The sequence below is a fragment of the Bufo gargarizans genome, chromosome 3 (assembly GCF_014858855.1).
Source record: "Bufo gargarizans isolate SCDJY-AF-19 chromosome 3, ASM1485885v1, whole genome shotgun sequence".
Taxonomy (NCBI): domain Eukaryota; kingdom Metazoa; phylum Chordata; class Amphibia; order Anura; family Bufonidae; genus Bufo; species Bufo gargarizans.
This window is the reverse complement of record NC_058082.1, coordinates 246,282,142-246,306,676: the sequence shown is the minus strand read 5'-3', so window position 1 is coordinate 246,306,676 and position 24,535 is coordinate 246,282,142. Positions and strand designations below refer to the sequence as shown.

Sequence of the window (24,535 nt, the reverse complement as noted above, 5' to 3'; positions counted from 1 at the left end):
AGTAGGATTCTTAAAGGGAACCTGTCACCTGGATTTTGGGTATAGAGCTGAGGACATGGGTTGCTAGATGGCCGCTAGCACATCCGCAATACCCAGTCCCCATAGCTCTGTGTGCTTTTATTGTTTTAAAAAAAAAAAACGATTTGATACATATGCAAATTAACATAAAAGAGTCATATCTTACTTGTGTGACCAGAGAAGAGTCATATTTTCAAGCTCTGACTCATCTCAGGTTAATTTGCATATGTATAAAATCGTTTTTTTTCCACAATAAAATCACACAGAGCTATGGGGACTGGGTATTGCGGATATGCTAGCGGCCATCTAGCAGCCCATGTCCTCAGCTCTATACCCAAAATCCAGGTGACAGGTTCCCTTTAATACAGAATGCCTACTAAAATGTGGCTTGAGGGGTTAAAAAAATTTAAGAAATTAACTCACCTCATCCTGTTCGCGGTATCGTCTTCTTCATGACCTGTAAAAGGACCTTTGATGACGTCAGCGCAGGTCCTGCTGAATGAAGATAGAAGGATCTTCTATCTTCATTCAGCAGGACCTGCGCTGGGATTACGTCAAAGGTCCTTTTGCAGGTCCTGAAAGAAGTAGAAAGAAGACGATGCCGGCTGCGCGAACAAGAGGATGAGGTGAGTAAAAAAAAAAATGTAACCCCTTAATCCACATTTTTGTAAGCATTCTGTATAAAGAATGCTATTATTTTCATAATAAAATGAATAGAACACCTAACCCAAACCGGAACTTCGGTGAAGAAGTCCGGGTTTGGGTCTGGGTACCACATTTAGTTTTTTCTCACGCGCTTGCAAAGCGCGTTGCACTTGCGAGGAAGAAAATTGAACATCGGAACACAATCGCAGTCAAAACTGACTGTACTTGCGTGCCTACTCACGCAGTTTTCCCGCAATGCGCACACACAACACATCCGGAGCGCCCATGTACAAGAGGCCTAAGCGATGATAATATCCGTAAAGCGCTGCGGAACATGTCAGTGAGTAAAAGAAATAAAATCCTAAAAGCATATGGTTCTACTGCATTCAGTACAGTGTGCGAAGCTAAAATACTCCATATACGCCATCCCCTCCCTGTACAAGCAGGGAAGTCAGGAATAGAAACCCCTTCAGCACAGACACTCATGGACATTGTCAGCTTCTGCCACAAGTAGATGACATCTTTACATAAATAAAGCAGCAGCGAAGGAACCGTCACGATTCTCTGCCAGCGTGTGACTACTTATTCCCCCTATTCAGGGACCCCCACTGCCATTACACCTCTGACCTGTCATATTTCTATGGCACACATCCCCAGAGCCACCGGACAGCACAGAAGCCGCAGAATACATACACAGCGTCCATTAAAGGTTTATTTGCAGCTCAGGACTGTTCAAATTACTTCAACTGAGGTCGAAAACAAAATAGTGACGTCACGAGCCATGCGCCATTTCCAGGGACCCACCGACTACATGTTCTCGGCGTACACTGACCATAAACCGTCACTGCCCACAACACCCAGCCTCTACCCCTTCCCGACCGCTGTACTCGCGGAAGTGACGTAAGACGGTTACGTAATGAAACGTATCATGTGACCTGCCAGGGCGCTCCTGTCACGTGACTGCAGTGCTGGCTGCCAGAGAAGTGAGCAGTACCCTCTAGTGGCTGTAGGTAGGCAGTGTGTACTGTATGGTCCGTAATGGGAGGTCTTCATCGCCTGCAATGGCGTACTACCCGCTGTATAGATTTGCACCATAGGCATTGACGCCAGACCTGTCTGTTCTCCAAAAGAGCTAGAGTTGCCCACTGCACTTTACCACCCTCTATGCCAAGCAGGGGTCTCAGCAGTAGGCATTGATGGCATATTTTAAGGGATTGTCCAGCTTTTATTAACTGATGGCCTGTCCTCAGGTTAGGCACTAGCTGGTGGGGGTCCCACACCCTGCACCCCACTTATTAGCTGTTCATGTGTAGCTCAAGAACTACACCGCACTGTCAACTGCGCAATGGGGGATCTCATTACTACAGCGCCGTTCCCATTGACGTCAATAGGAGCAGCTCTGCATTGACAAGCTCTGTCTACTGGCCAGGTAACACAGCTGTGTAGTTCCAGCGCTGGGGTGCAGAGGGTCAGAACCCCCCCACCCCCATCGATCTAATATGGATGGCCTCAACGCCAAATCCTAGACAACCCCTTTAAGATCCGTAACTTTTCCATAAAACCTTTGATGTGTCATAGAGACATCAAAAGTTTAGATCTGAGCGCCGAGACCATCACAATCTCTAGAACGAGGGAAGAGAAGCGCACACGTCGCACTCTGTCTTCTCACTGCAGAGGACGCCATCGAGACAAGTCCTTAGACTTGTATGGAGCCCATCTCGTGTAGCGATGAGAGAGAGGGCCACATGCACACACTTCCTTCCCCTCGTTCTAGGGATCGGTGGGGAGCTCAGCACTAAGACCTCCACCGATCTAAGCTTTTGAAAAGTTAGTTAATGGGTTACACGACGACAAAAAGGATACAACTACACTGTGTCATGTGTCGCACATCTTTTGTAATACTAGTCAATGGTGTCGCACTGTGACATACTGCGACACAACAGTCGCACAGAAATCCTACTTAGATGGCAGTCGCGGTGTGACACCATTGACTATCATTATAAAAAACGTCATGCGACTTTTCTGCGACACATGTTGCCGTGTAGCCCTAGCCTAAGGGTGCCGGGGTGAAAAAAAAATGAGTTGCAGAGTTCACTGCAAAATTCATGGCCAAATCTGCGTGTTTTATATCTTTGCAGATTTGCATTGGATTTCAGCCCACGCTGTTTAAAAGAGTGACATTTGAGGTGGAACGCCCTCAGGAAGAATTCACCTGCTAGCCGCACCACAGGTCATTTTACATGTTTTTTTCTTGTTAAAATGTCACCCGCTTTGCTCATAATGTAATACACTGCGGATTTTCCTTTCCTAAAATCCAGACAGGAAATCTGCAGCATTCCTCCACACAAACAAGGCAAGGAGTTATTCGTTCTGTCCGAGGACATCAGCTGCGGAACCCTAGAAGGTAAAGCCCACCTGTATTGTCTCATCTGTTTGTAGTAAGACGACATCACACGTTATTATTGGAGATCCCAGTTGCTCACACTGCGGATTCAGCACGAAAATCCCGGTGGCTTCTGCATGGCAGCCAGCGTTTTTGAAGTCACGACTGTGTCTGAATTGACACTGCTACAAGCAGTGACGGGTGCCCGTTTGCGGTTTAGCTCCATTCAGTGAGGCTAAACTGTGATCACGTCTGTGGCATTGAAAGTGAAAAACCACAGCGCGTTTTGTCTCTGTGAAAACCAGTTTGAGCATACCCTAAGGGCTCATTCATCACAAAACATTGAGGCCGCCCGTGTGCCTTTCACCATTTACGGAACTGACGGCCCGTTATAGAAATGCCAATTCTTGTCCACAAAATGGACAAGAATAGGACATCTATCTTTTTTGCAGCGCCACGGAACGGAGCTACGGATGCGGACCCATTCATACTTTCTTGTGAATGAGCCCTAAGGGTGGTATCACACACAGCTTTTGCCAGTTTTTTATGCTGTTTTTGAGCAAAACCCAGAAGTGACTAGGAAGGGAATGAGAAATACAAAGGAAGGACTTATACTTCTCTGTCCTGCTGGATCCACCACTGGTTTTGGCTCAAAAAGCTGTCACATAAAAACTGTGTGTGACACTACCCTAATGGCGATGTATTAGGGAATTGCAATTCATGCAGGGTTGTCCATCTAAAGAACTCCTCTTTAAAGGGGTTGCCCCATCTCCTACATTGGGGGAATATCACTAGGATATGCTACTAACGGCATCATGCACATGGCTGTTGTTTTGGTCCGCATCCGCGCCGCAGCTTTTGCGGCTTGGATGCGGACCCATTCACTTCAATGGGGTCGCAAAAGATGCGGACAGCACTCCGTTGCTCTGTTCCGTGGTCCACAAAAAAATATAACCTGTCCTATTCTTGTCCACATTTTGCGGACAAGAATAGGCAGTTATATTAATGGCTGTCCGTGCCGTTCCACAAATTGCGGAACGCACACGGACGCCATCCGTGTTTTGCGGATCCGGGATTTGCAGACCGCAAAACACACAACGGTCGTGTGCATGAGGCCAATGTCTGATATGTGCACGTCCCACCTCTGGGACCCGCACCTATCTCTAAAACGAAGTGCACAAAGTGACGGAGAGTGGACCACACATGCGCGGCCACTCTGCATTCATTTCTATGGGAGTGCTGAAAATAGTCGATCGGCATGCTCAGCTTTTTTCGGAAGTCCTAAAGAAATGAATGAGAAGCGCACCATGGAAACTGCGATCAGCCTGCAATGAATGCAGGATAAATGTGTTATTACATCTAGACATACAGAATAAATAGGGGACCACGTGAGTCTCCTGGAGCATGCTGTGTGCGCCAAGAAAGCCCCTCTTTGGACGGATGACAAAAGAGTGGCTACTCTCTGTTGGGCTGATATACGTGGATATATCTGTTGCTGCATGGAACAGTCTGCTGGGCTATTCCACCCAGTAATGTCTATACACTTTCATCCATTGGAGGTATACATCTGACGGACAGTGTAAAATGCTGTATGAAAGACGCCTGAGCAGTGTTTCCTCTTCCAGCTGCTTTGGTCTGTTGTAGAATAAGGTACCTGTATAACAGCCCTTCCCCGTCACACTCACTTAGACCTGGCGTGAGCGGGGGGAAAGTCGCAGATTGCTGTGCAAATAACCATTGTGCCGAAATCTACCCCTGAAATACGCCTAATATAGGCATATTTCAGCTTATTAAATGACCCCCATACTGTCCATGTGCCGTCTCTCTTTTTTCTTTTCAGACCCATTCATTTGAATAAGGGTGCTTTTACACATGGCAGAAAAATCCACCGGAAATTACCCAGATGTGGATTTTGTTGCAGATTTCTGTGTGGATTGCATCCCCCACAGAAATGAACGGAGACATTCTGGGGGTCATTCAGAAAGCCCCGCTTTACGACTTTTTAAATGCTATTTTGCCGCATAGCGTTTTTGCTCCTTGGTCGCCACTTAGGAGTGGCAAGGGAGTGACGGGACACAGCAGTTGCCAGGACTTTGGCCCCGACTCATTTACTGTCTTTTGACACCTGGAAACAGGCGTAAAAGCGGAGTGAAGACTACTCTAGTCAGGGCCTGGAGTAGTTTTCACTCTAGGCGCAGGGACTGCCAGCAGTGCATGAATTAGAATTGGAGCCTGAAGAAGGGGAAACTGGTGATAAATGCAGGGTATTATATCTGGGACATTGCCTGACTGGATAATGGTCTAAGGGTGTTATTCCCCTATGTACGCACGTCACCTTGCAATGATAGGTTTACTTTATTATTATTTTTTTTTTACTTAGAAACGATGGAAGGACTGATGAGATTCATACCAAGTCTTGAAATTCCTCATTGTCTCGATGACTTACAGTACTCTTTCAATCAGCGTGGAGAGCTGAGGCATTTGGTTACCAAGGAACCGTTTGTCTACAATTACTACAAAAATGAACACGATAGAAATCACAAACGCTACAAAATTCTTGGCGATATGATTACACTTCATGTATATGAGCTACTTGAGAAAGAATGCAATCTTGAACAAATTACCATCCCTATTGATGCCACCGATGAAGAACCAAAGTCCTTCTTTTTCATGAGTAAGCAACCGTTAAGTAAGCAGACAAACCTGGTCATTCTGCTTCAAGATAGTGGGGTAATCCGAGCTGGACAATGGAGCCAAAAAGTGATAGTCCATCACTCTCTAAACAGAGGAACCCAGATCCCATACATTACCTCTGTCTTAAGGGACAATAGCTCAGTAATTGTCCTAAACCCCAATGACAATTTTGTGGATATGAAAGAAGAGCCCCAAGCTCTGTTGAAAAAAGAAGATGAGGCCAGCTCACTTGAAACCAGGGATGCATCTGACTTATTTAGAACTGATGAGGAACTTATTCTTTCCAAAAGATGTAGCAGCTCCCCAGAAGAACACACCAGCTATGTCTGGGAGCACTTTATTTCGAAGAGTGCAGCTAGGAATGTGTCCTTTATTGCACACGGGTACGGTGGCTTAGTGTTTATGGATTTGCTTTGTAAGAAAAGCCAAGAGGTCATGAGTAAAGTAAGTGCCGTGGCATTCATAGATTCAAGGCATCATGCTCTTCATCAGGCAAGAACTGACCCAGAAATACAGACTTGGATACGCTTGCATTGCAGAAGCTGGGTATTAAGTAGCAAACCTTTAGACAGACCTAGTGGCCCCTTGAGAAAACAGGACTGCAGCAAGGTATCAGCCGGAACGGAAAAACACGAACTCGCACCTTCTTTTGCTCTTCAGTCTATTTTACGCTTTCTTAGTAGATCTTCAAAGAGTCGTCGAAATTCAGTTCCACCTATACGCACAATGCTAACTAGAAGTTCTACAAGGAAGTCTGTGTGAAAAAAAATTGTACAAAAAGCATAAAAAATACATTTCAGTGTGTGCCTAATACACAGCATGTTGTGAACTACAGTACTCCAAAAAAGGTGCTGGCTGACAGCTGTAACCTGTCATCTACGTATTCAGTTTACAATTTTGTCTTCTCTATGATGGATTCATATTAAGGCTAGGGCTACATGGCAATCTTGGGCATGATAGGTGTTGCACAGCCAAGGGTCGCAGTGTAGCACTGTAGCCATAGAAATGAATGGGGTCGCAGCACAACTTTCATGTTTGCCACGACCGCAGATTTGCAAAAAAACCATCAGGGTTGGTTTTTTTGCGATTCTGGGGTCACGGTTGTGGCAAGCACATGAGTCGTGCTGCGGCCCCATTAATTTCTATGGCTGCAGTGCCATACTGTGATCCTTGGCTGTGCACCACCTGTCATGCCCAAGATCACTGTGTACCCCAGCCTAAAGGTTCCTTTACATGGGACGACGATCTAGCAGATTGTCGGAAAGCGCTCATTCCCAAGAATCTGCTGATCGCTAGCGGAGGAGACTGCTGTATTTACATGCACCAATCTCCTCCAGAGTATGGGGAGAAGTGATCACTAATGCCATCGCTCTTCCCCATACTGTCTCATTGTTTCCCGGCAGCAGATTGTGTTTACGCAGCACAATCTTCCACTGGGAAATGATGATCTTTTGTGCATTTACACCGCTAGCGACTGTTACTAGTAACGCTTGTTAGCAATAATCTGTTCAATTGTCGGCCAGTGTAAAGGGCCCTTAACACTACACCTATGCACTTATTTGGAGGAAATCCTAATGTATTATCAAGTTAAGTTTACGACAGAAGTAGAATGATGAGATTGGTGATCCTGCGGTTTCAAGTTAATACTCAAAGTGATTGTCCGGATGGAAAAATGATTTAGAAAAGAACATGTTAAAGACTATGTACACCTTTGGAGTCAATTTTGTTCATGATTGCATTTAACTTATTTTTGGCTAAAAATCATATTTTCAATTAGCCTTTATTAAAAATATTGAGCTTTTCATTTAGAAAGGTTTAACAGTTTTTTTTGACTGTGTGACTGGTACTTTCACTTTGTGCCATCTAATTACTCTTATTTCTAAACTACTGAGAGGTCATACACACTTATTTAAGCCACATTCTTACCAGTAACATAAGGATTGAGCTTTAATGAGTGTTTATAATGTCAGAGAGCAGAGATAAGGAGTCCATCTGCTCCTCAGATGACGGAAAGGACAAAAAATCCTCAGGCAGCTAGTAGAGCATCCCAGCTCTGTACAGAAAAGAGGATTCCATATTGTTAATAAAGACCAATTTAAAAAAATGATTCTAGCTCAAAATAAGTATAATGCAATAAAAAAAATTGCCCCCAAAGGTGTACATAGCCTTTAAAGAAAAGAAAAAAACACATTCGCACCTCACTGATCCCCTGACATCCTCATTCCAAGTCTTCTTGATCCCCCATTGGCCTCTTCTTCCTGGTGTTTCTCATCATGTAGGAAATGACTGCTGGGCTAGTCACTGGCCACGCTGTGGCCCTGCACTCATTTCCTGTTAGGAAGTAGACACCGGATCAAGACTGGGCAGTGTTTGAACAGGAGTGGTGGGAGTGAGCTTTGATTATTTTTGAGGCTTTAGAGAAGTTATCCAATGTCTAAAACATGTCCTTAAATGCCCGGGCACCTCGTTTAGAATATACTTACCCTGCTCCCTGGCAGCGCATCGCATGTGATCCCCGGACAGCTGCTGCATCTCTGCGTTGTGCGGATCAAAACATCCAGCAAGCAGGGAGCAGCCAATAGTAGGCCACGACGGGGACAAGCCTTCCTAGTATCGCGGGTGACACTAGGGAGTCTAGTCTCTGTCTCGGCCTGCTATTGGCAGCTCTACTCCCCGTCACCGGATGCTTTGATCCGCATGACGAGCTGATGCAGTGGCAATGGTGAGGGGATCAGGAGCAATGTGGGTGCCGGGGAGCGTGGTAAGTATTTTGGGGATTTGTTTTAGACATTGGATAACCCCTTTAATGTTTTTTTGTTATGAAAGACAAAGGTACCAAATTAATCTGCATCTTGTCAGTGTGTTACTGCACTAATCCCTACATCAGGCAAGTGATAGGGCATGCAGTGGTTTTGAAAATGCGGTCGTCATATTACATTTTTGGCCAGATCTTAGTAAATGCGGCAGAAAAATATGTCTGAATGAGGCCTAAAAAAAATGTCTGGATGTGGATAGATGCACTATTAGGGTGTATGCCTATAACCGAAAGGGGAGATTGGGCTCAATTGCTATATCTGCTCCTGTTTTCATCAGTAAAAAGCCTGTTTCCAGCTGTCTTATTTTTTAAGTCTCATTTACCAACTGATTTGGTGCCCGTTTTGGAGGCATTTGCACCTGTTGTGCCTATTTTGAGTTTTAAGACTAATTCAGAGGTTTTCAAACTTTTGCTCCTTTTTTCCGACTTTCTTTGCACCTAATTTCAGTTGACTTGCGACACATTTTCATGCGCATACTAATTACACCCGTCTTTGTGACTTTTAATCTATTTTACAAGAAAACAACCACTAGATGTCACTTAAATGGGTATTCCGGTAAAGTAACTTAATTTTTGAAAAACTGGATTAAGGCTGCAAGCTATGACCCAACCAGAAGCCATACATATAACCAGAGCTTCCCTTTACCTTGCAATCCATTTGTCTAGCTTCTATGTGAGCCTGCAACACACTGAGAGTATCATGGTGCCTGATCTTCCCTCACAGAAATTCAAAGACTACAATCCCCACAATCCCTAGCTTTCCTGCTGTGAGTGTTGATGATTGGCTGCCTGGTATACAGTCCAGTAACGCACCCTCTACTCAGTAATCAGCAGCACACTAAGGCTACATTCACACGTCCGTGGAATGGGTCCACATCCGTTCCGCAATATCCGGAACGGGTGCGGACCCGTTCATTCTCAATGGGGCAGGCCCAGATCTTCCGGTTCGCAGCTCCGGAAAAAAATAAACCATGTCCTAAGAATAGGCAGTTCTATGGGCGTGTCGGCCGGGTGTATCCTTACACGCCCTTTATTTCACAAGACATTTAGCTAGAGAACTGATAGCAACACACTGAGCATGCTCGACCTAACAAAGGCTCAGAACTACAGGTCGATGCCATGGTAATTTATGAGGAAACACAGTGGGAAGCAGAGGAAGAAAACTACTTTTATAAACTACTGAATAGTAAATATGTGAAATTTATATTATATTAGGTAATTATTGATGATGAATTAGTCTAAATCATAAGATATATTTATGGTAACCGGAATAACCCTTTAAACCAAAAAAGAAAAACCTGATTAATTGAGGGATAATAATGCAAAATGAAGACTGGCATTGCCAATAAGCAGTTGTTTTTTTTGTTTTCGTTTTTTTTTTAGTAAAAAAAAAAAGGCGAGCTTGATAATCGTGCCCCAGAGACTAAGGCGACACATCTCCTTTAGGTCTGCCTCACACTTCAGTTATTTGGTCAGGGATTTCCTTCAGTGATTGTGAGCCAAAACCAATTTGAGCCAATTTGTGAGTTTTAACCTCCCTTCTGATTCTCAGCTGTGTCATGTGACCAACACTCTCCAAATAACACACCATCCTATGTGTGGACATGAAGCCAGTTCGTTTTTCTATGCATTCCTACAGGACCTCAATGTAAGTCTGCAATGAATAGTGAAGTAACTGACTTCCTGCCCTATGTCAGTTGGAGATCAGAGTATTGGTCACATGATACAGCTGAGGAGTAGAAGGGAGGTTTTCAACTCACAAATACAGTCACTGGTAAGAAGATTACCTTCACTACAGTTTACATAATGTACCTTTATAACGAGTGGAATACAAATATTTGCGGGAGTGCGTCTTTAAACTCTACAGCAGAAAAAAAATGCATAAAATGACGCTTGTTTGTGTGGATTTTGTTGCTGAAATGCTGCTGATTTGATGTACATTACACTTTGTATTGCAAAGGGTGAAATCTGCAGCATAAATAAGCGTGGTGTAGATTTAAAATCTGTACCATGGTCAATTTCTGCTGTGGATTCTTTCTGCAGTGTGTGCGTGAATGAGAATTGCTAAAAACTCCTTCACTTTGCAAAGCTGCAGGTTTCCAGCACATAAATCCACAGCATTTTAGTCCTGTATGGACATAACCTTAGGCCTCTTTCACCTGAGCGATACAGATTGCGTCATGGTAAGGGCTCATGCACACAAATGTATTTCCCTGTCCATTCCGTTCCGCAACAAAATAGAACATATTCTATTATTGCTCCGCATTACGGACAAGGATAGGACTGTTCTATTAGGGGCCAGCTGTTCCGTTACGCAAATATGGAATGCACACGGACGTCATCCGTATTTTTTGCGGACCACAAAATACATACGGTTGTGTGTATGAGCCCAAAAACTGATTGTTTTGGACGCAAGTTTAATCCGTTTTTTTCTGAGATTGATTTAAAGTGGTTGTCCATATTCTAGTTACTGTTGACCAGTGTCTGTAAGATCATTATATGGCAGTTACTAATATAGTATTTGTTGATATTCTGCACCATTTTCTATATTTCATGAGGTATGCCCGCTTGTTTACAATGTCTTTTGTGCTGTCCACAAGATGGCTGCCGATGGAGGGTCATGTGACCAGGCAAATCACACCCATGTGATGTCTCAATGCACCTGCAATAAACTCCCAACAGAACAAGTGCAAATGGCAAGTGCAGTGTATTTGAATGGAGCAGACATCACAGGTGATTTGCCTGGTCACATGACCCTCCATCAGCAGCCATTTTATGGACATGACATCTGTGTGGACAGCCAAATGACTTTTTCAAACAACTGGTGCCTCCCATTTTTCACACAAGCCCCATTCACTCCTATGGAGATAGAGCTGCGTGAAAAACGCAGAATATAGAATGCAAAGATGATAATCATGTGCACAGACCCATTGAAATGAATGTCAGGATTCAGTCCGGATGCTATTCGTTCACTACACACGTCACATCCAGACGGATACTTCTCGTGTAAAATAGGCTTTGAAGTGCACCTACGTGGATGCTCTCCTGCCCGATCTGATACTGGGCATGGAGAAACACAGCTTAGGCTACTTTCACATTAGCGTTTTTTGCGGATCAGTCATGGATCTACAAAACACTTCTGTTACAATAATACAAGACGGATCAGTCTTGAACACCATTGAAAGTCAATGGGGGACGGATCAGTTTTCTATTGTGTCAGATTAAATTAATCCGTCTTGCTCCGCACCACATCACGGACAGAAAAACACTGCTTACAGCGTTATTCTGTCCGCAATGGGAGCGCAACCAAACGGAACGGAATGCATTCCGTTTAGTTTTGTCCTCATTGACAATGAATGGGGACAAAACTGAAGCATTTTCATCCGCTATTGAGATACTATGACGGATCTCAATAGCGGAATTGAAAACGCTAATGTGAAAGTAGCCTTAAAACTGAGTGGTATCGGTAAGTCTGGCAAGGATTGTGCCCAAATTTTAGGGTACAGCTACACGGCGACACTGGTCACATGAATGGGATCGCCGCGCACGTGGCAAGAAATCCAGCAGTGTAGCCGTACCCATAGTCTAGTTATAAGGAACCCAGCAAAAACCTCCCCAGGTGTACGGTTGCCTGGGGACCTCAACATCTCCCCGCCAGAGAACTCTCTTCCTGCTTTGTGGCAGATGGGGCAGGACAGTGTCCCTGGAGGAACACTTTAAGGGCTCATTCAGACGACTGTATGAATGAGTCCGCATCTGTTCTGCAATTTTACAGAACAGGTACGGATCCATTCATTTCAATGGGGACGCAAAAGATCCGTAGTTCCTTTCCTGCAATCGCAGACAAGAATAGGCATTTCTATCATAGTGCCGGCCATGTGCGGTCTGCAAAATGCGGAACGCACATGGGCTGGTATCCGTGTTTTGCATTTCTGCAGTTTGAGGACCGCAAAACACTACGGCCATCTGAATGAGCCTTAAAGGGAATTTTACTTTAGGTTTCATTATCGCTTTTCTGCTCAGCTTTTTGGTTTCCTCAAATCCCTCTGTAGCATAGTATCATATCCGGGGTTAATGCAATGTGCGCACTTTATGCCAGAGTTGTAAGCAAGTACCCATGTGAGTGACACGTCCGGATCTCCGCATGAACAGCAGCAGCAGTAATAACACACATTTACACTATATACAAATCTGGTTATTTACATTTATTATCAAAGTAATTAATGAAATATAAAACATTTTACACTTTTGTTTATCTCCATAAACAATCCAAACAAAAAAAACATAATATACAAAAAAAAAAAGGATAAAATTCTTCTCAGCTGTGTTTTTGTCCGCATCACAGTTGTGAAATAGACACCTTTTTCCCTTTATTGTGTGATGGTGGCTACAATGTCCTTGGCCATCCTAAACCCCCTGATACAACAGGTCATATTTTGGAATGTTCTTTGGGTCTATTGGACTTCGGACAATCAGCTTTCCTCGCATTGCTCCCCTGTAAATGACTTCAATGAGGTCGATAAAATCCTGTTTTGTCTTGAAGCTTCCCACAAACTTGGTGTGATCTGGTGACCTAGGAAAAAAAATATATAAAATTGTCCGATTTAGTATGTAGCTTGTATAACCAATGACCATTAATCCATTGTAATCACCTTTTCTAGTTACCGTTAGTCTGGTTTCACATGACCATAAGATCATCTGTATTACAGTTGCAACACTCAGACGCACCGCAGCTCTACTGAACCAAATTTACACCAAAATAGGACCTGAAATTTGCTTCAGTAGCAGTATGAATGGTGAGGTGTGACAGGGTTTTTTCCTGAATTTGGTAACGAAAAAAAACCCAGTTCCAGATTATAATATTTTTTTTTACCAATGCTCATTTCTCATGCACCTCTACAAGGGAAGTGACATTACAGAGGGTACATACATTTCTCTAAAAAATGCTAGGCACGCCAGGTGGTAAAACACACTATATGTCCACTAGATTCCCAAAAAAACAACAATCAAGTCAGGTATTTTTTAACCTGTTCCGGACATAGGGAAATCAGGGCGTTAAGGACACAGGGCGTACCGGTACGTCCTATGTATTTTCGATCACCGCCACTCAGCGATTGGAACCAGGCACCTTGGCTAAATGCCCCCTCCCTTCTCCCATTGGGGGCTGAAAAGGCACAGCAGCCCCCCGATGGGAAAGGGAGGGATCTCTCTCTCTCTCAACACTCTGCAAACCGCTGGGCTATCCTGAGAGAGGGGGCGGGCGGATGATCCCCCCCCCCCCCCCCCCCCCGTGTAGGCGATCGCAGCAAACCGCAGGTCAATTCAGACTGCGGTTTGCAGCGGTTTCAGAAGTTTCTGACCTTTATTTTAATGTTTAACTCCCCCCCCCCCCCCCCCCGCCCTCTTTGTTATCTGCCGGTGGGCGCAGCGGGGAGTGAGGCGGGGGGGCGGGCAGGCATGCGATCATCCGCCCGCCCCCTCTCTCAGGATAGCCCAGCGGTTTGCAGAGTGTTGATAGAGAGAGCTCCCAACCTTTCCCAGCGGGGGGCAGCTGTGCCTTTTCAGCCCCCAATGGGAGAGGGAGGGGGCTCCCTCCCTCCCCATCACCCACTTCTCTGCTGTGGCAGCGAGTGATAGACTTTGTAAAGTGAAAATACAGTACACTATATAGTGTACTGTACTGTATTATACAGACAGCAGACCCACTGGATCTTCAAGAACCAAGTGGGTCTGGGTAAAAAAAATGAAAAAAAATAAAATAATTCCCTACACATGTTTGATATCACCGTGCCTGTAACGACCTGATCTATAAAACGGTCATGTTACTGCATGGTAAACGCCATAAAAAATAAAATAAAAACATGATGAATGAGACCCTACCTAAGATAATCGCCCAAAAACTGAAAAAACTATGGCTCTCAGAATATGGAGACATTAAAACATGATTTTTTTTTTGTTTCAAAAATGAAATCAGTGTATAACTTACATAAATAAAAAAAGTATACATATTGGGTATCCCCGCGTCCGTAATAACCTGCTCTATAAAAATATCACATGACCTAACCCCTCAAGTGAATACTGTAAAAAAAAAAGCAATTTTTTTTTTGTCACCTTACATCACAAAAAGTGTAATAGCAAGCAATCAAAAAGTCATACGCACCCCAAAATAGTGCCAATCCCGCAATCATACCCTACCCAAGATATTCGCCCAAAAACTGAAAAAACTATGGCTCTCAGACTATGGAGACACTAAAACATTTTTGTTTCAAAAATGAAATTGTGTAAAACTTACATAAATAAAAAAAATTGTATACATATTAGGTATCGCCACGTCCATGACAACCTGCTCTATAAAAATACCACATGATCTAACCTGTCAGATGAATGTTGTAAATAACAAAAAATAAAAACAGTGCCAAAACCGCTATTTCTTGTTACCTTGCCTCACAAAAAGTGTAAGGCCTCTTTCACACGGGCGTCATGTTTTTTGCCCGGATAAGAGGCGGGTGCGTTGCGGGAAAATGCGCGATTTTTCCGCGCGAGTGCAAAACATTGTCATGCGTTTTGCACTCGCGTGAGAAAAATCGCGCATGTTTGGTACCCAGACCCGAACTTCTTCACAGACGTTCGGGCTTGGGATTGATGTTCTGAAGATTGTATTATTTTCCCTTATAACATGGTTATAAGGGAAAATAATAGCATTCTGAATACAGAATGCTTAGTATAATAGTGCTGGAGGGGTTAAAAATAATAAAAAAGTTAACTCACCTTCTCCTCTTGTTCGTGTAGATTCCGGTCTGTTCTTTAGCTGTGGACTGAATGACCTGAGGTGATGTCAGATCACATGCTCCAATCACATGGTCCATCACCATGGTGATGGAGCATGTGATCTGACGTCATCAAAGGTCCTTCAGCCCACAGCTAAAGAACAGACCGGCATCTACGCGAACAAGAGGAGAAGGTGAGTTAACTTTTTTATTATTTTTAACCCTTCCAGCACTATTATACTAAGCATTCTGTATTCAGAATGCTATTATTTTCCCTTATAACCATGTTATAAGGGAAAATAATACAGTGAATAGACTGTCACCTAGAACCCATGCGTGAAAATCGCACCGCATCCGCACTTGCTTGCGGATGCATGCGATTTTCACGCAACCCCATTCATTTCTATAGGGCCTGCGTTACGTGAAAAACGCACAAAGAGGAGCATGCTGCGATTTTCACGCAACGCACAAGTGATGCGTGAAAATCACCGGTCGTGTGCACAGTCCCATAGAAATGAATGGGTCAGGATTCAGTGCGGGTGCAATGCGTTCACCGCACGCATCGCACCCGCACGGAAAACTCGCCCGTGTGAAAGGGGCCTAATACAGAGCAACCAAAAATCATATGTACCCTAAACTAGTACCAACAATACTGCCACCCTATCCCGTAGTTTCTAAAATGGGGTCACTTTTTTGGAGTTTCTACTCTAGGGGTGCATCAGGGGGGCTTCAAATGTGACATGGTGTAAAAAAAAAAAATGGTCCAGCAAAATCTGCCTTCCAAAAACCGTATGGCATTCCTTTCCTTCTGCGCCCTGCCGTGTGCACGTACAGCGGTTTACGACCACATTTGGGGTGTTTCTGTAAACAACAGAATCAGAGCCATAAATATTGAGTTTTGTTTGGCTGTTAACCCTTGCTTTGTAACTGGAAAAAAATTTAAAATGGAAAATCTGCCAAAAAAGTGAAATTTGAAAATTGTATCTCTATTTTCCATTAATTCTTGTGAAACACCTAAAGGGTTAACAAAGTTTGTAAAATCAGCTTTGAATACCTTGAGGGGTGTAGTTTCTTAGATGGGGTCACTATTATGGAGTTTCTACTCTAGGGGTGCATCAGGGGGGCTTCAAATGGATCATGGTGTCAAAAAAACTGTCCAGCAAAACCTGCCTTCCAAAAACCAAACAGCGTACCTTTCACTCTACGCCCTTCTGTGTGCCCGTACAGTAGTTTACAGCCACATATGGGGTGTTTCTGCAAACTACAGAATCGGGGCAATAAATATAGCATTTCGTTTGGCTGTTAACCCTTGCTTTGTTACTGGAAAAAATGTATTAAAATGGAAAATTTGCCAAAAATCTAAATTCAGAAATTTTATCACCTTTTGCCATTAACTCTTATGGAACACCTAAAGGGTTAACGACGTTTGTAAAATCAGTTTTGAATACCTTGAGGGGTGTAGTTTCTAGAATGGGGTGGTTTTGGGTGGTTTCTATTATGTAAGCCTCACAAAGTGACTTCAGACCTGAACTGGTCCCTAAAAAGTGGATTTTTGAAACATTTTAAGATTTGCTTCTAAACTTCTAAGCCTTGTAACATCCCCAAAAAATAAAATGTCATTCCCAAAATGATCCAAAACATGAAGTAGACATATGGGGAATTTAAAGTAATAACCATTTTTGTAGGCATTACTATGTATTATAGAAGTAGAGAAATTGAAACTTGAAAATTTGCAATTTTTAAAAAGAAATTGGGTAAAATTTGGTATAAAAAAATACCAAATTTTACCAAAAATTAAAAAAAAAAAAAAAATGCACATTTTTTTAACTTCATTTTACCAGTGTCATGAAGTACAATATGTGACGAAAACAATCTCAGAATGGCCTGGATAAGTCAATGCGTTTTAAAGTTATCACCACTTAAAGTGTCACTGGTCAGATTTGCAAAAAATGGCCTGGTCCTTAAGGTGAAATATGGATGTGTCCTTAAGGGGTTAAGGCTTTTTTTTGGGACAAAACTGTGTGTGAAAAAGTCCTTATTGCCATGCAAAAACAGCTTATGATAAAGATTAAAGGCGTTGGCCCATCATAGACAATGGGGGCATATCGCTAGGATATGCTCCCATTGTCTGATGGTGCAGGTACTACCGCTGGGACTCGCACCTATATCGAGAACGGACGGAGCCCTGGAAATGGGGGGCGCACTGCGGGTGTGCAGCCGCCCTCCATTCATTCCTATGGGGCCGCCAAAAATAGCTGAGTGCTGGCTGAGCTATTTCCGTTGGCCCCATAGAAATGAATGGAAGCGGTGGCCGCACAAGGTTTTTCTGCAAAAGAATCCGCACAGTGTGCAGGTAGCCTTAGGCCTCTTTAACGCAAATGATACGGATTGTGTCAGGATGCAGTCAGTGAAAAAAGATTTACAAACATCTCCTAGCAGAAACCATCAGTGGAAAACGGATTGCACCCGGACTGCGTCTGGATTACATATGGATGCAATACGTTTTTCACTGAAGCCCCATTCACTCCTATGGAGCCAGGGCTGTGTGAAAAACGCAGAATATAGAACATGCTGCGATTCTCACGCAACGCTCATGTACACAAACCCATTGAAATGAATAGGTCAGGGTTCAGTGCAGGTGCTATGTGTTCACGTCACGCATTGCACCCACGTGGGAAAACTCCCTCGTGTGAAAGGGGCCTGAGGGTGCTTTCACGTGTGCCAAACCGCACCGTCTTTTTGCTGTGTAGCCAATTACTGCCTGGCAAAACTGCACGTGTTTTACTGCAAACTGCCAGGTTAAAAATGTGATTTGTGGCCACATTTGTGCTTCTACAAGTGCTTTCAACTTGTTTCCACTGTAAAAGCTGTGCATCCAAAAACTATACTGAAAATTTATGGCAATTCACTTCAAAACACATGCAGTTTTCCTGAGTGGTATTTGTGCGCATGGCTGGTGTCATTTATCAAACTGGTGTAGAGTAGAACTGGCTTAGTTACTCATAGCAACCAATCAGATTCCACCTTTCATTTTTCACAGCTCCTTTGGAAATTGAAAGGTTGAATCTGATTGGTTGCTATGGGCAACTAAGCCAGTTCTACTTTCCACCTGTGTTTCAGCATGTGTAAAAGCACCCTTATGAAAGCAATGACGAAGCTATTGGATATCATAAAGGTACCATTCATGACCTAAAGGAATGATTTCCAACCTCTGATTTTCCGGCCATTGAGAAACTAAACCTGAGCCTATAGCTATTAGGGCATGCTGGGAATTGTAGTGTTTCATCACCTGGAAAGCTGCCATGTTTCAATACAATACCATATACCTGTATACAGTATCCTATGAACAGATCCAGTCTATGGAAGGCCTAAAGAGACACTAAACACAGCAGTGGTTTTGCTGGCGAAGTATTTGCCGTTCAGATAAAAACAAAACAAAAAACAAATTACCCATAATCCACTTTCATATGTTGCCCATTGAAGAAAAAGACAGTAGATGGGATATAGCTGATATCAAAGTATTGGCGGTAGACCGGCACTTTATCCACATCAACAAGATAGATGGCAGCCATTTTACTTAGGTCATGTGATGTCTTTGCGAGCTGAAAGGACAGGAACAAAGTGTTGAAGATATACCTGAAAAACTTTGCAAAAATAATGCACAAGCCACAAAAATGAGCAACATATTACGATTTTCCACTGCTTTGCTTTTTTTTTATTTAAATGATGTTGGGGGGGTGTTTAGTGAGAAAGGGCGTGGTCTCCCTAGGCCTTAGAGGTTTAATTGGGCTTTTTACTCCTGCAGACCCCCCCCCCAGCATTCCCCAGACTTGCTGTGGGAATCATACTTACCTGATCCCCACCACTGGTCACATGGCCACTGCAGCCCATAATGCCCGGCTTTTCAGGGACAGAGGGATGCAGCCTCACCACACTGCACTACTACTGACTCCTATTGAGCGACAGTCATAACGGATCAGTGACTGAACTGCTGTGCCCTCACACTGCAGAGTATCCACATATTACTATGTGATGCAGCTACAGTATGTCTGCATCCCTGCCCATGTCAGCTCTTACATGCCGAAGGCAGGGAGAGCGGAGTGCAGCACATGGAGAGTCAGCACACACAGATAGTACAGTCAGGCAGTGGGAGTCAGGTGGTTTATATAACTGCAGCTAATTACCGTATACACTTACCTACTATATATCTGTACTTTTGGTCTAAGAGAGGGGAGACGTTTATCTTCAGCAGAATTCTATGCGTACGGTGATAGACAGAGGAATAAGGAAGGGAGGGGCTTAAGAGCTGTCAAGAGGGATCAGATTAATGATGTCATCTTGCAGATAGACTGCTGGGAGACTGACCACCGCTGATTAAACATTAGAGCAAGCTCTGGGCTGGTAGTCAAACTTGAGCTCATATAGGATCCCATAATGAAAAGGCTGAAAATGTATGGGTGCAACTGTCTCTTAATAAATCTGGCACTTTTTAGGCCCCTTGCAGATGAGCGTTCCTCCCGCAGTGAGTCCGCAATGCAGCTCCCGGGGGTCACATAGCATTATATTGATTTATGATGCTATGTAACCCTTACAGTTCTTGAATGTATTGGATAATACTGGCATAATGCTGCCAGAACTGTAAGGGTTACATAGCATCATAAAGCAATATAATGCTATGTGAATCCCGTCAGTGCTGGGAGGTCAGGCCAGGTGCTGCGATGCAGACTCACTGCGGGAGGAGCGCTCGTCTGCATGGGGCCTTACTCTGGCACACTTCTGAGTGAAGGGAATCTATCACCAGTTTTATGATGCCCTATATGAGGACAACATAAACTGCTGACAGATCCTCTAAGCAGCAGTGATGAGAAGCGAGAGCTCATGAATATGAGGACTTCCCGTTCAGCTTGTACTGGAACTGGAGGAGTTTGGTCAATTCAAGTGACTCAGTGTTTTGTTAAGTGGATTTGTCACCAGATTATGCTGCCCTTAGTGAGAACTAGGGGTGGGCGGTATGGCCTAAAATCTATATTGCGATATAATTTTAAGCATGTGCGATATATATTGCAATATATTGTTTTCTATATTTGGGGGGGGCGTGTGTTTAAACTTTTTTTTTTTTTTTTACTTTTTATTTAATAACTAACTATTAGCCTCCTTAAGGGCTAGAACCCTTGTCATATTCACCCTAATAGAGCTCTATTAGGGTGAATAGGACTTTACACTCTCCCTGCTGCCCTGTGCACGCAACAGCAGGGAGCTGAGTCCCCTCCCCTAAACGGTGTCATCCACAGATCCCCCCCCCCCTCCCCTAAACGGTGTCATCCACAGATCCCCCCCCCCTCCCTAACGGTCCAATCCCCACTCCTAAACGGTGCCATCCACAGATCCGACCCCCCCCCCCTCCCCTAAACGGTGCCATCCACAGATCCGACCCCCCCTCCCCTAAACGGTGCCATCCACAGATCCGACCCCCCCTCCCCTAAACGGTGCCATCCACAGATCCCCCCCCTCCCCTAAACAGTGCCATCCACAGATCCCCCCCTCCCCTAAACGGTGCCATCCACAGATTCCCCCCCTCCCCTAAACTGTGCCATCCACAGATCCCCCCCTCCCCTAAACGGTGCCATCCACAGATCCCCCCCCTCCCCTAAACGGTGCCATCCACAGATCCCCCCCCTCCCCTAAACGGTGCCATCCACAGATCCCCCCCCTCCCCTAAACGGTGCCATCCACAGATCCCCCCCCCCTCCCCTAAACTGTGCCATCCACAGATCCCCCCCCCCTCCCCTAAACGGTGCCATCCACAGATTCCCCCCCCCTCCCCTAAACTGTGCCATCCACAGATCCCCCCCACTCCCCTAAACTGTGCCATCCACAGATTCCTCCCCTCCCCCGATGCTCACAGGAATACATTTATAAACTAGTCAGTAACTTTATTCATTGGTGATCTCTTTACTGTATACCTTACTAGGTCTTAGCTCCGGTAACAGCAGGCAGGCAGTGTGGGCGGACAGCGCTCACTCACTGACGTCACGCGCCTGCGCCGCCTAGTGGGAGGAGCAGGCGCGTGACGTCAGTGAGTGAGCGCCGCCCGCCCGCACTGCCTGCTGTGCTGTTACCGGAGCTAAGACAGAGTAAGGTATCCAAGTTAAAGTTATTGATTCGTTTTTAAATGTTCTACTGTGAGCGGCGTGGCCCTGTATATTCTAACCCCCAGGCAAGCGTCCCTGTCACCATGGGAACGCCTGGGGGTTAGAATATACCATCGGATTTGAGTTTTCACGAGCTCACTGAGATCGTGAAGACTCAATGATGTACTGTCAGTCCCTCCCCTCCTCCTCTGTTCTCATTGGTGGTCAGCGGCAGCCGCGCACAGTGGGGAGGGAGGGACTCCCTCCTTCTCCACTGTGCCGGCTCAGGAGAACATGGTGCGCGCAGAGAGCGCGATCATATCGCGGTCCGGCGATATAGGCGATATGCTCAAAATCCATATCGTGGCACAAATTTATATCGCCTATATCGCCCACCCCTAGTGAGAACACCACAAAACTGCTGACAGATGCCATTTAAGCCTGGCATATGAAACACCAGTCCTAATAAATTCTTCCATTGCCTTAGGTTTTAAGAAATAACGCACTTACAATATCATCAAGCTGCAGACAAACGGAGTCATCATCTCTTCCAAAGCGGAGAACCAAGACCACCTCTGCTATCGTCTTTATCACATGATCTACATCACGTTTACTACTCAATTTTGGCAGAAGAAAACTCATGATCTTTGAGGTTCAGCTGAAAATAATTTCTAAAAGAAAGAGGAGAATATTTACTAGATAACTGATCTGGTCTAGAGATGTCCAGTTCTTTTGAATCGATCTTTCCCTGAACTGAAGTAGTCGATTCATCTGACTTGCTGATCCATGTGAGGTAGAAGAGTCTTTAGCAGGTCTTGTGTCACGTGATCCTAAAGTGAAGGCTGGGCCCTCCCAACCATTTTAATTATAATAATTACCCCTCCAGTCCTGAGTTTTCCCCACCCCCTGGATGCTTTTTTTTTTTTTTTTTTTAACTCCTGAGCTTCAGTTCACTTGCTTGTCAGCCGACTCAGCAAGTGAATCGAAGATTTAGTTCATGGATCAGTTCTTTTGAATGAACTGATTCAAATGAACCGATTCATTTAAAAGATTCGAACTTTCCATCACTAATCTGGTCTCCTTTTACTATACAGATTTTCTCTTAAAGGGAGTCTGTCACCACTATATGGCCATATACAGCACTTACATGGCGCTGTAATACACCTATACATGATTCTAATGGTACCTTTGTTATATTCTTTAGACATCCAGAAGCAGGAAAAACAATGTTTATTTCATATGCAAATGAGCCCTCGCAAGTGCCCAGGGGCGGCGTTCAGTGTGTAGGTGCCCAGGCTGCTCTGCCTTTTTAACAGTTACTCCTCCACCAGCCTCTTCCTTTGCCCGCCCTCCTATTCCCTTGTATCATCCCTAGGTCTGGCGGAGATCCCGTGCCTGCGCACTGCTTCGCCGGGCCGGGGCATGCACACTGCAATGCCCATTTTGGGTACGGCATCAATTCAACTAGTGCGCATGCGCCAGCCGACGAAGCAGTGCGCAGGCGCGGGATCTCGGCCGGACCTAGGGATGATACAAGGGAATAGGAGGGCGGGCAAAGGAAGAGGCTGGGGGAGGAGTAACCGTTAAAAAGGCAGAGCAACCTGGGCACCTACACACTGAACGCCGCCCCTGGGCACTTGCGAGGGCTCATTTGCATATGAAATAAACGTTGTTTTTCCTGCTTCTGGATGTCTAAAGAATATAACAAAGGTACCATTAGAATCATGTATAGGTGTATTACAGCGCCATGTAAGTGCTGTATATGGCCATATAGTGGTGACAGACTCCCTACCTATGAAACTGCTGGCTAGTGTTTAGCGAACTTGTGTTTTAAGTTCGGCGTCTAAAGTTCGGGTTATCGAAGAATCGCGTTATGGATTCCGCTACCACGGACCATAATGGAATTTGGAATACATAACGCGATTCTTCGATAACCCGAACCCGAACTTTAGACGCTGAACTTAAAACACGAGTTCGCTCAAGACTACTGCTGACTTATGTGCACTTGCCAGTTGAAGACATCTGTGTTGGTCCCATGTTCATATGTGCCTACATTGCTGAGAAAATTTAAAATAAACCTTTAGGAGCAACGGGGGCGTTGCCATTACACCTAGAGGCTATGTTCTCCCTGCAACTGCTGCACTTCGATTGACAAGGCCAGGCAGTGAAAATGTCATCATGCCTGGCCCTATCAAAGTGCAGGGGGTGCAGCAGTTGTAGAAAGAGCCGAGCCTCTAAGTGTAACGGCATCGCCCCCTGTTGCTCCTAGAGGCTCATTTGCATATATTAACATTTCATGTTTCTCAGCAATGCGGGCACATATGTACATGGGACCAACACAGATGCCTTCAGCTGCCAAGCGCACATGCAACAGGTCAGCCAGTGTCACAGGCACAAATCTGCGGACAGAGGCCCTTTAAAGGAGTTTTGTTACTTCAGTAAATGGCATTTATCATGTAGACAAGGTTAATAGAAGGCACTTACTAATGTATTGTGATTGTCCATATTGCCTCCTTTGCTGGCTGGATTCATTTTTCCATCACATTATACACTGCTCGTTTCCAGGGGTTACAGCCATCGCGCAGATACAAGGTGGCCAGGAAGGGAGCTGCTGTGCATGTGTGCCTATACATGCCCCCACAGTCCTGTCCACCACAGAGGCTGGTGCTTTTTCCTATAGTGTGAAAGTATGACCATCACTGATTGATTGCAGGGTGGTCGTAACCATGGAAAGGAGCAGTGTATAATATGATAAACACAGTCCATTAGAAAGTGCCTTGTGTTAAAGGATATTGATGCCCTAACCTGAGGAGAGCTCATCAATATTAAAAGCCTGGAAAACCTCTCTACAAGAATGTAATCTGAAATGAGACAACCCTACAGTACAATGCTAGTACACAGGCTACACTGTTACATACTGTATGCTGCAAACCGGACTATGGCCAATGTGCAGAACATGCCATGTCATATCACCGGATTCTCCATCCTAATACTCGGCATCAGGGGGACACGTTACCTGTGCATAGCACCAGCACAGCGCTGTGGGGAAGGAATAGAGCGCTACACCGGAAGAGGAAGTGGG

The 24,535-nt window shown here is 44.7% G+C and overlaps 3 protein-coding genes across 9 annotated transcripts in view; 1 reads left to right on the top strand and 2 right to left on the bottom strand.

Annotated features, from left to right (window-relative positions):
* SENP7 (SUMO specific peptidase 7) overlaps positions 1-1,549 on the bottom strand; it is a 79,435-nt gene extending 77,886 nt beyond the window's left edge. For 3 of the 5 annotated variants that reach the window (XM_044284908.1, XM_044284912.1, XM_044284911.1), the window contains exon 1: positions 1,357-1,541. The gene's annotated coding sequence lies outside the window, so the exon portion shown is untranslated. Of the gene's footprint in view, positions 1-1,356 lie in introns of all 5 variants that reach the window. The other 2 variants (XM_044284909.1, XM_044284910.1) reach the window with 2 other exon arrangements.
* Positions 1,550-1,709: 160 nt separating this feature from the next.
* LOC122933168 (putative protein FAM172B) lies at positions 1,710-6,661 on the top strand. Of its 2 annotated transcripts, XM_044288002.1 has the most exons (4): positions 1,710-2,092; positions 2,802-2,893; positions 2,982-3,067; positions 5,427-6,661. In XM_044288002.1, exon 4 carries the CDS (start codon positions 5,432-5,434, stop codon positions 6,500-6,502), a length of 1,071 nt encoding a protein of 356 aa, XP_044143937.1. In that variant the 5' UTR covers positions 1,710-2,092; positions 2,802-2,893; positions 2,982-3,067; positions 5,427-5,431; the 3' UTR covers positions 6,503-6,661. The 2 variants fall into 2 exon arrangements, with proteins under 2 accessions (XP_044143937.1, XP_044143938.1); XM_044288003.1 differs by lacking the exons at positions 1,710-2,092; positions 2,802-2,893 and having other exon boundaries at positions 2,962-3,067.
* Positions 6,662-12,751: 6,090 nt separating this feature from the next.
* Positions 12,752-24,533, bottom strand: TXNL4B (thioredoxin like 4B). 2 transcript variants are annotated; one of them, XM_044285349.1, is made up of 4 exons: positions 24,470-24,533; positions 21,964-22,124; positions 18,773-18,924; positions 12,752-13,128 (listed from the first exon to the last, which is right to left on the bottom strand). In XM_044285349.1, the coding sequence occupies exons 2-4, from the start codon at positions 22,093-22,095 to the stop codon at positions 12,963-12,965; spliced, it is 450 nt and encodes a 149-aa protein (XP_044141284.1). In that variant the 5' UTR covers positions 22,096-22,124; positions 24,470-24,533; the 3' UTR covers positions 12,752-12,962. The 2 variants fall into 2 exon arrangements, with proteins under 2 accessions (XP_044141284.1, XP_044141285.1); XM_044285350.1 differs by having other exon boundaries at positions 24,372-24,503.
* Between the last annotated feature and the right edge of the window lie 2 nt (positions 24,534-24,535).

What these genes read in the sequence shown, in the direction of transcription:
- TXNL4B (XM_044285349.1), bottom strand. Translation starts at nt 22,095, where the DNA reads ATGAGTTTTCTTCTGCCAAAATTGAGTAGTAAACGTGATGTAGATCAT. An exon ending in GTCTGCAGCTTGATGATATT is followed by an intron (nt 18,925 to 21,963) that starts GTAAGTGCGTTA and finishes CTGTCCTTTCAG; the next exon opens with CTCGCAAAGACATCACATGA. An exon ending in CATATGAAAGTGGATTATGG is followed by an intron (nt 13,129 to 18,772) that starts GTAATTTGTTTT and finishes TTTTTTTCCTAG; the next exon opens with GTCACCAGATCACACCAAGT.
- LOC122933168 (XM_044288002.1), top strand. Translation starts at nt 5,432, where the DNA reads ATGGAAGGACTGATGAGATTCATACCAAGTCTTGAAATTCCTCATTGT.